The 15,390-nt window shown below is 38.6% G+C and overlaps 1 protein-coding gene across 1 annotated transcript; it reads left to right on the forward strand.

Moving 5' to 3' along the window:
• Positions 1-2,244: 2,244 nt before the first annotated feature.
• LOC102701626 (serine carboxypeptidase-like 13) lies at positions 2,245-12,616 on the forward strand. Its single transcript, XM_006651717.3, has 14 exons — positions 2,245-2,422; positions 2,534-2,679; positions 8,891-8,967; positions 9,047-9,169; positions 9,263-9,365; positions 10,077-10,114; positions 10,219-10,320; positions 10,427-10,507; positions 10,600-10,725; positions 10,844-10,915; positions 11,411-11,529; positions 11,755-11,868; positions 12,262-12,304; positions 12,415-12,616. Exons 1-14 carry the CDS (start codon positions 2,289-2,291, stop codon positions 12,496-12,498), a joined length of 1,362 nt encoding a protein of 453 aa, XP_006651780.1. The 5' UTR covers positions 2,245-2,288; the 3' UTR covers positions 12,499-12,616.
• The last annotated feature ends 2,774 nt before the right edge of the window (positions 12,617-15,390 follow it).

Raw genomic sequence — 15,390 nt, forward strand, 5'->3', positions numbered from 1 at the left:
TCTTGTAGCACATTTTTCCTATTTTAAATTCTCTCTTTTTTTTGTCTGCTATTGATATATTTTTATTGTTTTTGTCCTGGATAGGAACTTTTTTCTCTGCCTCCTTGGCTTCCCGTAGCCCCAAATGATACCTGGGGAAAACCCCACGTGGGACTCTGGGAGTAGCTTCCCTTGTGAGTTAAGGATTCAAGTGCCACGGGAAAAATGCCAAACTAACCCTCAAGGATGAAATTACCTCCTTGTAATAATATATTTAGCCTGTTAATTACTTGCCTTTTTTCTCTGAAGAGTATAGAAGCATGTGTCTCTGTTGATTTTTTTTTTCTTATATAAGATGCTATTGACTTTTAGATCTACATTTGATCATTCATCTTATTCAAAAAATTCACATAATTATTAATTATTTTGTTATGATTTGATTTATTATTATAGGAATTTTAAACATGATTTATATTTTGTATATTTAGATAAATTTTTTGAATAAGACAAACGGTCAAATATAAATATAAAAATCAACAACGTTAAATAAAAGAAACAGAGGGAGTAATGAGTGTGGCTTGCGTGCTGAATAAAACAATAGAACTAGCGATCTCAATAAAAGTTCATTGCGTAGATGTTTAGAGCAGATTGTGCAATATAGCAGATTGTGCAATATATTCATTGCGTAGATGTTTAGAGCTTTTCGACAATCAATCTACATATAAATAGGACTAAGGCATTATATTGTTCCAAGCTAGGCTTTTTCTAGGCCTAGTCCAAAGCCCAGTGCACCCTAGGGTTTGAATAAGCCTAAGTTCAACTCTCCTACTATCTAAACACATGGTACATCTCCAGGTACTATAATACAACTGACTTTATACGTATATTTGAGATAAACTCTAACAACTTGTTCACCGTTTGCAAAGATGGTGAAGTCATAACTGGAACCATGTCGGTTTGCACAATTTGATATACGCCTCTATATATAAAGATAATATTTTGACATATGTATTTTCTGGTGTAAATTGTAGATACGCCTATAAAAAAATCGATATATGTTCGTACATGTCCCTGTAATCTTGCATAAAATTTGACATTTGTGCAAAGTATGTAAAACAAATTGACCTGTTACCATGCATGCATGAACATTTTGCCCGTGGAAAGCTGATTTGTTTCTCTTTTTTTTTTTCGTTTCAGTGGTGTCTTTGGTTTGGGAAGGTTTAATTTGGGAACAGGGATATGGACATGTGGTTGTTGAAATGCATGGCCACAAAATGGGCAGCAGCTCTATTCATCCAACTACTTGATAGCGAATTGTGAGAGTTGCATCAGGTTAGCATCGTGGCCATGGATAGCAACAACCATGCACGTTTCTGTTTTCAAATTATTGTTTCCTATGTATTTTAATACATGCTGCAATTGATTTTTTATCACATGTTTGACTATTTGTCTTATTAAAAAACTTATATAATTATCATTTATTTTATTATAATTAAATTATTACCAAATGTATTTTAATTATATCTTAATTTTTTATATATTTTTACAGAATGCCAACCATATTTTCCATTAAAATATAAAATGTAAAGTAAGTATTAATGAATTGGAGTTAGCCAAAATAATTTAAGCCAGGTACACCGTACCACTGTATCAGGAAAGCAGAGGCAGCTGACTGGCTGCGTAACGTGATCTTTCTCTTTTTCTTTTTCTTTTAGAACTGCGCCTGACTGTTGGCGAGCGACGTCCGCATGGCCCGGGAGATGGCCGGACCACCGAGCCGACGCTCGCCGGCTAAGTGGCGCCATCTGCTCATCTCCGGCGAGACGAAGGATATGGTTAGATAGATACGAAGGAAAGCTCCCCATAAAAGAATTAACCTATGAAAAAACCCTTTGACTAACAAACTTTAAATGAGGTGGGATGATTTTTGGACCAAGAGGGTGAGAAGTGAGATATGACTTGAGAGGTCTTGGAAGGGAGGGGTATATGATAGCTTATACTAAAGGGTGCACGTATCAATGTTGCTATGGGTGTGTGCATATATATATATATATATATATATATATATATATATATATATATATATATATATATATATATATATATATATATATATATATAAATAACAATATTAAGGATAACCATGCTTAACGCGCAAATGAGCAATATTAATTAATGAAACAGAGCTAGCTAGCCCGCGAACATGAGCAGCCGCGCGCTATAAAATCTACCAGTGCGTGCTTTCAGTAGCCGTACGTAGTGGAAAGCTAGCAGATCGAGTGCAGCACCGGGGCACCGCCCGCCTGGCGATGTGGCGCCGTCTGCTCATCGTCGCCGCTTGTTGCCTGATCTTCGTCGTCCCGTCTCTCTCCGGCGAGGCGAAGAAGGTGGTCACCCACCTGCCGGGATTCGATGGCCCCCTGCCCTTCTACCTCGAGACTGGGTAAGCTAGCCGCCCACTGATCACCGCGCATGCATCCATGTATACACAGACCATATATACCATTATACCAGCGACAGCGAGCGAGCAATCGATCTTGCCATTGATACGCAGGTACGTTAGTGTGGAGGAGGACAACGGGGTCGAGCTCTTCTACCACTTCGTCAAGTCGGAGAGGAACCCCGCTACCGACCCTGTGATTCTCTGGCTGTCAGGTGGGCCCGGCTGCTCCGGCTTCAGCGGCCTCGTTTATGAAGTGGGTAGGTTATGTTAATCCCTCGTAACCATGCTCTGCATTTTGTCGTTTTGGAAGATATCTCTCATGGTCTTCTAAATCGATCGATATTTAGTATGATTTTCTATTGGAATATATTAAAAAGTAAATAAATGTTTACTTTTGTTAAAACAACCTCTATCACTCGTCTATGCATGATATGTTATTCATGTCTTTTCAAACTAAATATATTAGAATTTATTGAAACTTTGACTATATATCTTGTCCAAAACGAGAAGACTTATACCACGTAGCAGTTGAGGATATCGATGCCACGTTGCTACCTATTATCTTAAAAATAAGTACTGTCTCTATTTAAAATATAAATATTTCTGGTTGTTTAACCTTTATTAAGAATGTGTCAAACTATTTCTTTTTAGTCACTTTAATTATCATTTTTTTTTAAAAAAATTAGATTAATTAGATTCTCTAAGTATCTGATTGGCTCTAGAATCATTGGAATGATTAAAATCATGAGAATCAGTGCATAATGCTTCTAAAATGATACAAGTTTTCAATTTTAGAAATACTTACATTTTAAAATAGAGAAATTATTACCTGCTTATTTAAAAAGCTATGGCCAATGGCCAATTATTACAGAGATAGTATGTCGAACAACTACGGATTACAAAATCACATCTTGATTAATAACAAGAAAACTACTTGTAAAATCTAGCCTGAGGCTGAGCTCTTTTGTGAGACAAAAGAAAAAAACACTTTGTTTCTCGTGAACACACTTTTCAGGTCCTTAAATAGTGCATTAAAAAAACGATAGAAAAAAGTTGCTTTAAAGACTCTCTCTCCGTATTTTAATACTACTCTCGTCTAATATTAAGTTTATTTTTCAGTTTTTAGATACAATATTTTGACTCTTCATCTTATTTGAATTTTTTTGCGATTAATATTTTTATTGTTACTAGATGGTAAAACATGAATAGTACTTTATGCATTACTATTTATTTTTTATGTTTTTGTACAAATTTTTCAAATAAGACGTGTGGCAAACCTATACTAGGGGTAATCTGTACACTACATGTATATATACAATCGTAGGGATGCCGAATAGGAATGAGATTATATCTGTATGGTATCACCCGGAGTTTGGTAACTGTCGGATTGCATGTCGCACATGCCGGATCCGAGTTGTAACCAAATTAGGATAGATCTTAGTCTTATCAGATTAGAACTCTATCAATCTGTAAGCCCTATCCCACACTATATATATAAGGGGGTACGGGGCACCCTACAGGGGCACGGTCATACACATCCAATACAATCACCAAGCAGGATTAGGGTATTATCTCGTCTAGCCAAGAGCCTGAATCTGGGTAAATTGTCTTCTTCTTCATCCTAATAATCGAGTTCCGAGCCTAATAGCCACCCTATAAATTTATTGCCGATATCAATCGTCGACAAGACGAATGGTGAAACGTTGGACACAGAAATTGAAAAATAACGTTATTATGGGACGGATGTAGTACATGATGGTGTTGACTTTTTGACACATGTTTAATCATTCATCTGATTTAAAAAATATAATTAATACACATTTAGTAATAAATCCTATTGCAATAAAATAAATGATAATTGCATAATTCTTTTAATAAGACGAATGGTCAAATGTGTGCCCAAAAGTCAACATATCATGATGGAGTTCATATTAATCAATTTTTCAAGTTTAAAATAATTAATATTAAATCTATGACATGTTAATGGTTCACCTCATTTTACGTTTCTTCCTATTCTTCATGTTTCCCTCACTCTCAAACTCACTATAAATATGTAAAGAACCTCCGTGTTAGCAATAATTTGCATATGTGTTGTTTCTAATGCCTTGCAAATTGTATGTAGTTCTTATCTCCCTGAAACCACGAAACAAATATCTGAAATTAGCGGTCAATCATTGTGTCGATTGAATTTCGCTTACATCATTGGTGACAACTAACATTGACCCATAGCGGAAGATAACGTCGAAGAGTAGCTGAGTTGTAAATTAGTTGTTCGTCTAGATGTCAAACCACCTTGCCATTCAAAAAGGGACCTCTAATGTAATGCCTTCAAGAATATCTTTACATGTATGATATCATCATCGCTATTTTGGATATCTAAAACTACGCTTTCACCTGGAGAATCTACTCAAAACTCAAAAGTGATAGTCAGTCACGATATCATCTCCAATGGCACGCCTAGAAAAATAATATCTTCCTGCATACTAGTATATTAATCCCCATTCTATGAAAGGTCAGGTATACCACACAAAATTGATAAATATGCATATATTTATCACATTGATAATATTTACAATTATTACAAAAGCTCGTAAGGCCTGACAAACAACATAAACATCAATGGACTGGAGAGCCTACGGATCCATCTTCATAGGCACTCAATTGGGGTAAAAATAGAGACTTCATATAGGGCTTCTTCTCGAGAACTTCACCTAGACCCATCATACAAGTGGACTATGTTTTGAGATGATCTAGTATTTCAGTCATGCCTTACCCATTCGATATGTAGTTGTACTATCATGCTTCACAACAAAGGCCTAAAAACTGGTCCTTATAATGGCCTCTTCTATCAAAACCAGGGCACCACGCGTGCCACCAAAAACAGGTTTTGAGGATTTTAGATCAGATTTCATCAAGTCATGGTTATACTAGCCATCTAACCATATTTTAGTTATTTACCATAGTTTATTTATAAAAAGGATTCTAATATTGAATTAAGCATGGATAAGTCTAACCTATAGCAACTAGTAAGTCCATCATATAAGGAGTCGTGCTAGTTATTTTAGAATTTTACTAAGGTTCACAATGACATAGATAAATAATCAACAATATGGCCATAGAACAAGGATAATAGGAATAACAAATAAATAAAATAGTGAACATTATATAATAAAGCACTGCATATAGAAGTATAACAACATAATTTTGAAAATACCAAGATTTAATATGTTCAATGAATATGGTATTACTTGTCTTGCTTAAAGAAGAAGGGTGTCCCAACAATTGCAATGGACTATCTAAGTCTACACAAGACAAACATAACAAGGCTAAAATCTAAGGAAAAAAAAAATCAACGACTTACATAAAAAGAACATGGTTGAATTGTTTATATTTTACTAGAAAATTATACAGTTGAACAGGTTAACTCAGAGTTCGTATGGCAGAGATAAAACCATTCGAAGTTTAATTGTGGTTTAAATAGAGATTCTTGGATTCTAGAATTATTTTTCAACTATAAAATGATGATTAAAGTATCAGCCTCTGTAGAGAGAAGAGAGGTGAGCCACTGACACATGTGGACATTCACTGAGACGATCCACAAAAGCTGACATCACGTGTCAACCGAAAGAAATGAGCGATAAGCACGCTCGAGCCAAGTGACTTGCAGGAGACAGAGAGCTCACCAATGTGGTCACGATGACCAAGGGAGGACGTAGGTAGCCGGCGGTGAGGTTGAAATACGAGCTTCATGTGTCAACTATTTGCACGCACGGTCTTCTCATGATGAGCAGCGGGTTTCATGTAGACCCATGCCACCTGCTGGCAAAGGAGCTAGATTAGCATAGACGACTGGCCTCACTCCTAGGCCCTACTCCATGCTAAGCACCTCTCCACCGCCATTGGGGCAGCGCCATGGGAGGCCTCGCTCTGGACCTCTCCGCTCACACCAGCTCGTCTTCATCGTCGAGTACTAGCCCCTTGTCCTTCCATCTCCCACAGGCTCATCATTGTAATTGGTTAGACTCGTTGCCTCCTTCCAACCTCCTACAAGAGTTTGCCGAGTCGTTGCCGCCGTCTAGACCATTGCAGCTGCAGGCGCACTCCCTATGATTCGTTTATGGCATCATCGGATGGTTGTCGGCGTCACCAGAGTCCGTAGTGGCCCCATGACCACCTTCCTCGAGGGTCATCTTTGACGCACCCCTCCAACCAGGGGTGGGTGTTCGGTCCGATCTCTTCGGTCTTCCAAAAATTCGGTGTTTCTAGTCTAAAAATCGAAATTAGCATGTCAAATTGAAGGACCTAGCGCTTAGTCCTCGGTTTGTTTCGGTTCGGTCTCCAGCCTAACCGATGTTGTGAGAAGCATAGAAGATTAAAGAAAGAGGCCTGCTATGGTACAGTGTACCGTTAAGAAACGGGATAACCTCTAGTCATGTTACCTTGTCCGAGTAACATGGTACTTTTCAGGTAACATGGTACCTCAAATGTATCAGACGTGACACTATGTTCAAGTAAAATGGTACCTCACATGTATCGTGTATGATACTTCAAGGTAGCATACTTAGGTAACATGGTACCTTTCTAAGTAACATGATACCTCATATGTACTATGTATGATACCTGAATAGTATCATATTTGGTACTACTGATCATGAACAGTATCATATCACTGGTAGCGAATCCTCCTCGTCGTCGCCGCCGCTGTCGCACATGTCGTAGTCATCGCCGATGCCGCAGCTATTGTTGACCGCCGCTAGCTGCTCCCGGCCGTCGCCATCGTCGTCGTTGCCGCCACTAGCACCGTTGTCGTCGTGAGCTTGTAATTAAGGTCTCCGCGGTCATCGACCTCGCAGTGGCGTGGCACGGCCACCTCAGCGGCATCGTCAAAAATGCCAGCGTCATGGGCTCCCTGGCACAGCGCCCGCTCAGCTCGCTTGACCTCTCGCTGACTTCGACGCTGTCATGGCGATCAACATGCGCGCCGTCCTCGTCGGGGTCAAGCATGGCACACGTGTCATGGTGCCCCGCCGCAGCGGCAGCATCATCTGCATGGCCAGCATCGCCGGCGTGCTCGGCAGCATCACCCTCGCACCCGTACAACGTCTCCAAGTCCGCCTTGGTCGGCATGGTGAGCGTCGTCGCCGCAGCCGTTGTCGTATCCCGTCATCTACGGTATGTTGTTGTATAGTATTTCTCTTAAAGTGAACTACACATATCTATCTGGACTAGTCGATGCCCCCCATTTGTTGCGGTCACAACGTGCCGCTCCTCTCCGCCAGCAACCACACCGTCGACACCATGCAGGGAAGGAGCCTCCGGTCATGGCCTCTATGTTGCTGATTCCGCCGGTTGAGATTCCTAGATGCAGATAATACCGAGTAGTGCAAGGAGGGGGTGTTATTGCTGTTGTGTGGGACGACAAGGGGCTCTCACGGACGCATGGCGGAGGAAAGCGGCGGCAACAACGGCGACTATGACAACGCCCTTGCCCCTCGTACTGTCATCCAGTCGCACGGCCTGAACTCTTGAATGGATAAGGTTTTATCTATCTTTAAAATGAAGAGATAAGGTTTGTTAGTTTGTGTGTGGGTTGTCGATCGTGTGTGATGGGCTAATTAGGCTTGTTAGCTTGCAGGCTGTGTACGTGAATACATGAAAGCTCTCCGGTTCCTCGGTTTTTCGGGTAATCTTGGATGACGACCGAAATCACCAAGAAAGTTCAGTCTTGCAAACTTAATGCCCGAACGTCTGACCGATATAAGTGACTTCGGTCTTTTCGGGTTCAGTTTTCGGTCACAGGTTTTTATGCCCACCCCTACCTCCAACAGCAGCGAGGATAGTTGTCTGCTAGCTTAATTCCACCTTGGTGAGAGAAACCAGATCTGTAACGGACTCAGTGAAGCGAATCCTCTGTAAGCTAAAAAAAAAGGGGGGGGGGGAGTAATTAGTTTGCTATTGCACATGACTTGCATGAGGATCGATCGTCAATTAGTTCGGTCCTAGTTGGTTTGAGGGGTTTGTGCAATGTGAACTATACTCGCTTCAATTTCAAATTTGTAGGGTGTTTTATTTGCTCTGTGAATATTGTGGATTTTATTTGCTCAATGAAGATCTGAATTTAAATTTCCACTCTTTCACGGTAGGCTTAGCATTTTGGGGCTTTGGGCATACAAGGCCACTTAATTTGTGGAAATATGCATTCAACAAGAAAGAAGTTGGACATCAATAGTAAGATACATTGGTTGTTTGTGTGGGTGTGATGAGCAGGGCGCATGAGAATACTCTCAACTCTGTCGTGCGTATCATGCACGATAGGATAGTAATTGAGAAGAAAATAGGAGCAGTTTCCCTCTTGTGCTTTGCAGTTTGCACATTCTGTTGGTGCGTTCACAACATAGTGAGTAGATTATTGCACAAGGTGAAAACAGTGTCGCTGGTATTCATTTGTACTGTTTTTATTTTCTACAGGTCCTCTAAACTATGTGGTGGTACCTTACAATGGTAGTCTGCCACAGTTGGTTTCTAATCCATATTCATGGACGAAGGTGAGATTTATCATTTATCAACCGAGAAATGTTTCTATGTAGCTTCCCCACACCTTATGTTTCATCGATCATATTCCAGATGGCGAACTTTCTCTACCTTGATAGTCCCGTTGGTAGTGGTTTCTCATATGCGCGTGACCCTAAAGGTTATGATGTTGGAGACTACTCATCTTCTTCTCAAGTTGTAACATTTCTTACAAAGGTGGAGAAAGGCATATTTGGTTTATTACATGAATTGAATACTAAAATTTTGTGTATTGATTGCTTGTTGGCCTATGCATACATGCTAATGCAGTGGTTCAATGACCACCCGCAATATCTTTCAAATCCTTTCTATGTTGGTGGAAGTTCGTACGCTGGAAAGGTTTCACCAATAATTGCAAATTATATTTTGGAAGGTAACCCTTATCTGAACTGTTCCAAAGGTGCATAAATTTACCTTACCTGATCTCCATAGGAAATAAGAATATAGAAAAGGATATTTCACTCCTTCAATGACAGCTAACTAAGAAGATTGTTTTTAAGACCTCAAGGTCCGTGCCCACTGTACATATCCGTCATAATATTAAGTTTGGCAATATAGATTATGATGCTACCTATCTATCTATGTAATTAATGTGCAAATCTAAATTCAATCTCATGTTGAGTGAAAGAAGACCTAAGTGTACATAACCCTGTATTTATAGCCGAACCTTTGTTTCCGTGGTAGATCAAGTTTAACCCTATATGTTACTAGATTGAATATATGGCAATGTAAACTAATGTTGTATATTTTTTCCACATTTTTTGACAATTTTTTATATGGTATGCAAGAAATTAATCCTATACGGTGTTCCCACTTAGGCCTTGTTCGGTTATTCCCCAGGAGGAAGGAATTGGAGAGGATTGAGAAAGAATAATTCCACACCACAATCCCTTTCTAATCTCCTTGAATCCTTCTATGATTGGGATTAACCGAACAAGGCCTTAAGGTGCCTGCCTAACTAAATATTTCTTTTCATATTTTAAAGTCAAGCTCATGTTTTGAGTTGCGGGTGTATGATGTTAATCTCTCCTCAAAGTATTTTAGGCCTAATCTAATCTTTGACTTTGTGTCTGTTATGGTTTAGAAATTGAAGAAAGACATCATCCTCTAATTAATCTAAAGGTATGAAATACTGTAAAACCTGAAAGAACTGATGATCGATGGTTCCTTTTGAAAAAAAAATGCAATCCATGAGAAATAATGTGAATGTTTCATGCTAATTACAGGGCTATATAGTTGGCAACCCTATTACAGGATCAAACATAGAAGAGAACTTCAGAGTACCATATGCCCATGGTGTTGGAATTATATCTGACCAGCAATATGAGGTAACTCCACATTTCGTACTACTTTTGTTCACTGTTACGTTTTCAAACTCTTTTTTGATATTTTGTGGGTCGCTTATATAGCATGTTTTTAAAAATAATTTTATAGATTGCGGTGGAGAGCTGTAAAGGAGATTATGTAACTTCGACCAACAAAATTTGCGCTGAGGTGATGAATGTTATTCAGAAAGTAAGATTCTTTGAACTGAACTTTTCTTTTATAGTTGACCATGGCAATGGCCATAAAAGTATTGGAATGAAGCACACCCCTTGCATTTGCAGCTTATTTCCGAGGTTTCACTAGGACACATCATGGAAGATAAATGTGTTCACATCTCACCAAAACCCATAAATGATGAACATATTCAGCTGCGCAGGCCTCCACCTCGACATGGCACCAATTGTTTCGTAAGTTAGAATTTATAGTATTATAATTAGAGATAAGATTTTAATGGATGTGACAATTTAGGAATTCAATTGCTTTTTCTTTCTCAAGTCTCAATATTCTCTATTTTCAAAAATGCAGACATACAAGTATTACCTATCTTATTTCTGGGCAAACTACAAAGGCAGTAGAGACGCACTGGGGATAAGGGAGGTAACATTATGATATGTTCAGTTCTTTTCCTACTCCATCTTGCTAAAAACTAATTGTGGAAAATAGGCATAGTCTGCATAGGTTATCCCTTAGCAATTAGCATTTGAAGGTACCACAAGAGTCTTGTGCAGAATACTGCATTTGAATTATGAGTATTTCAAGACAGCAATTTTATCATATTTTATGAAGTGCCGGGAGATGTCATGTTTATAAGTGTAAAATTTATATCTCTGGTTACTTTATATCCCAAGGTACTAAAATTTAAGTGTAAATTTTGATATCTAGAGATACTTTCTCATGTTATTGTCTCTGAATTAGGCGTAAAACAGCAGCAGTTTGGAAGGTCGATAAGTAATTTTATCGTACTTAGCCTCTTTGAATGTGTTGTAATTGCTCTCTTAAGATAATAGGATAAATATCTCATACTCTATTTCACATGATGCACACATCCAAATGAACTCTAATGGCTAACTGGACAATCAAACATTGTAATAGGGTACAGTCAACGAGTGGGTAAGATGCAACTTCAACCTTCCCTATGTCTCGGATGTCCCAAGCAACATAGATTATCATCACAATCTCACCAGCAAGGGTTACCGTGCTCTTGTTTACAGGTGAAATCATTCGAGGAAGTTTTGTCATGTACATAATTTATATATTGATAATTTTATCATTGTTGAGAAAGTACCTCTAGATACTAATATCTTTGAGATACAAAGTAACCGGAGGATCCAAATTGAAAATATAGTAATTCTTGGTGTTTTCTCAAAGACGATAAATTGTATGTTCCATCACGTAAATTATTAGTTATCTGAATCAGTTTGCCCTTGTTTGTGCAGTGGAGACCATGACCTTCTTGTCCCATTTCTTAGCACACATTCATGGATAAGATCCTTCAACTACCCCATAGTTGACGATTGGAGAGCATGGCACCTAGATGGCCAGGCTGCAGGGTGAATGAAGTCTTCGAACATCTTTATCTTTTCGCTTATGCTTATACTTATATTTATAAGTCAAAAATTAAATGTTTATCCTTACATTTTGAGTTAATTTTATTCACCGAAGTATATTTTCCAGTATTGACTTTTAGATCGCTACGATATGCATATAAAAGTTCTATTCACAAATTATTTTTCATTTGCAAAAGTAAGCCAAACAGTCACCCCCCAAATCTTTTCTTCTTACTAAAAAAAAATTGTTTTTGACTTGTAAATATGTATGAAGTTAAATTATATTCCAGTGATAAAGAACATCATAACTTATGCATTAGATACTACAAACAATTAGTTTTCATTCTGACATTAACTCTTTGCCCTATCAATGATTGTGCCTTCTCTTTTGTACAGATTCACGATAAAATACAACAATCTGACTTTTGCGACGCTAAAGGTTGTTAGTTTTTTTTTTCTGATCATACTTAAATGTAGTACTTTTAACCCTTGTTTGCAAGATGAATAAATGTGTAATCGTAATGATATCTTATTTGGCTTCTTGTGTAGGGCGCTGGCCACACTGCTGTGGAATACGAACCAAAGCGAGGCTTTGCTATGGCTCAGAGATGGATTGACAATATGTCTCTTTGAGGGACAAGACCAATATTTGTTTTTTAATAAGACCATCTAAATTGTGCAATCAAGATAGACCTAAATTAATTATTCAATAATTATGGTATTCTCAAGAAGGTGACTATTGATCAGAGTTTCTCCCTCATTTTATATTATAAGAAGTTTTGACTTTTATATATATATATATATATATATATATATATATATATATATATATATATATATATAAGAGCTCTCCTCTCACCTTTTCCTAACTACCACCTCCACCTTACCTCCCTTCCTCCTCTTTCCAACGGAAGCAACCTCCCTCCTCCTCCTCCCCTCCACGGCGCCAGCAGCCTCCCCCCTCCTCCTCCTCCCCTCTACAGCGGCTGCTCTGTCCTCCTCCTCCCTTCCACGGCGCCAGCAGCAACCTCCCCTCCCCCTACCCGTCCTCCTCCTCCCATCCAAGACGGCAGCAACCTCCCCTCCCCGTCCTCCTCCTCCCCTCCAAGGCGACAGTAGCGACCCCCTTCCATCCTCCTCCTCCCCTCGACGGCTGCAACAGCACCCCCACACACACCGTCCTCCTCCTCGCCCGTCCTCCCTCACCCCCTCCCCTCCATCCCTCCCTGCAGCAGCAACGATCTCAGGCTCCTTCCCACCCCCATTGCAACAGGTTCATCCTCCCTTGAACCCAAAAAGGCTGATAGTTACTGCATAAAATTTTTGTTACTGCAAATTCAGGATTAGTTTTACTGCATAAATAATTCTGGCTCCCCCTTAATTCCTACCCCAAACTCAGGCTTCGATCTACTGCATAAATTAGTTAGATTACAGAAAAATTATCGTTTTGTGTTTTTACTAAAAAACCCTAGGATTTCCCCCTTTGAGGCTTTGTGTTACTACATGATAATTATGTTACTGTAAAATTCATGCTTTCGTTGCTAAAAAAAATGAGCCATTTCAGAGTTTTATGATACTACATGAATTGAATAGTTGGGTTACTGTAAAAAAATTTATGATTTGTGTTACTGCAAAAAAAATCAGGATCACCTCCTTCCCAATTGAGGCTTTGTGTTACTGCATAATGATTGTGTTTTTACTTTAAATTCATGCTTTATGTTGATGCAAAAAAAAATTCAAGACATGGACGAAGTGTTTGAAAAGGAAAAAGAACACGCGGTAAGGTCTATGAGGAAAAAGACGAAGAAGATCTTTTGTACTTAAACTAGTTTGATTTACTATTTTTGTACTTGTTACTCCAGACATACACTTATGATGTTATAATGATAATACAATGTTACTGCAGTTCTACTACATTTTATGCTCTGGTTGGTTTGTTGATTATAACATTGTAGAACTACTGTGATGTCTGTTACTGTATATATATATGTGTGTTACTACAGAAATATACGTATGATACCGTGTACTATGGAAAATTTTGGGAGAGTTCCTCCTGTAGATATGGACATCCAGGACAGACAATTAGCGGAAAAATATACAAGAATTTATGATTAAAAGAATCACAATGTTACCACTGTTACTGTAGATATACACATGTGTTGCGGCAAACATACACGTATGTTACTGCATATTTATTACTGCAGAAATATACATATGTTACTGTGTGCTATGGAAAATTTTGAGAGAGTTCCTCCTGCAGATATGGACATCTAGGATAGGCAATTAGTGGAAAATATTCAAGGATGTACGATTTAAAAAATCACAAGGTTACCACCGTTACTGTATATATACACATTTATTGCTGCAAACATATACGTATGTTACTATATATTATAAAAAAATTTAGCAAAGTTCCTCTTAAAAATATGGGCATCTATGACAGGCAATTAGCAAACATATATATATGAGCTCCTCTTTAGCAGAGTTCCTTTGGAAATATATGAGCTCGCCTCGCCACCCGCTGCTCGCTGACCCTGTTCGACGCACCATCCTTCTTCCTCCCGCTCCGCTCCACGCGGCGAGGCTCCACCCCGCACTTGATGCCGTGCCCCGCCCTCCTCGCGATCCGCGCACACATGTCGGTGTCGTACGTACTGTGACCACGGCGCTGCTGCGTGCCCTCGCTTCACGCCTGCTGCGCTTGGTACAGCCAGCAAGTAACATACGTCTACGTTCTTTCTCCGCGGTAACAAACATTACGGATCTAGTTTTTTAAATTATATTTTTAACCATCGTGATCAAAAACAATTTTAAAAATAATGTAAGACACGTAAGATATTACTCTCTAAATCTAAAGATTGAGAATATAATCTTTTAGCTTTCCCATATGTATTAGTTATACTGTACCAACCAACAGTATGCAGTCACACACGTGTTACTGCATTTTTATTATGATGTTACTGCAAGATTGTAATTCACATGTTACTGAAATTCTGTAATGTACTGTACTTCTATCGCGATGTTACTGTAATTGTATAGTAGCAACACACATGTTACCGTACTTCTGTCGTGATGTTACTGTAATTATGTGCAATGCACATATTACTACACTTGTATCCCGATATTACTGCACTTTTATTACAACATCATTGCAATTATGCAGTATCAATGCACATATTTTATAGCAACATATCATTATTACTACGTAGGTGCAACGTTACTGTAATTATTACCATAACATTACTAATATCTAAAATAGGAAAAGCCTTTTAGGCTTTGGCAAAGGAAAAGGGAGTGTGCCAGATAGACAAATGAACCAAAAAAAGCCCAAAGCCCCTCTGGCAGGGCGCATGGTCGCTCCACAGCAACACGGTGCTTATCTCCTTAAAATTTAGGTTGTAATTGTTTGTGTTTTTCACAAATGATATATTTACAAACGAAAAAAATACTTTGTAAATAAGACTTTTATACGTGTATTAGTAATGTAAAAGTTAAAACTAAAAAAATAAACTTTAATTAATAAAT

The sequence above is a fragment of the Oryza brachyantha genome, chromosome 3 (genome assembly GCF_000231095.2).
Source record: "Oryza brachyantha chromosome 3, ObraRS2, whole genome shotgun sequence".
NCBI lineage: Eukaryota > Viridiplantae > Streptophyta > Magnoliopsida > Poales > Poaceae > Oryza > Oryza brachyantha.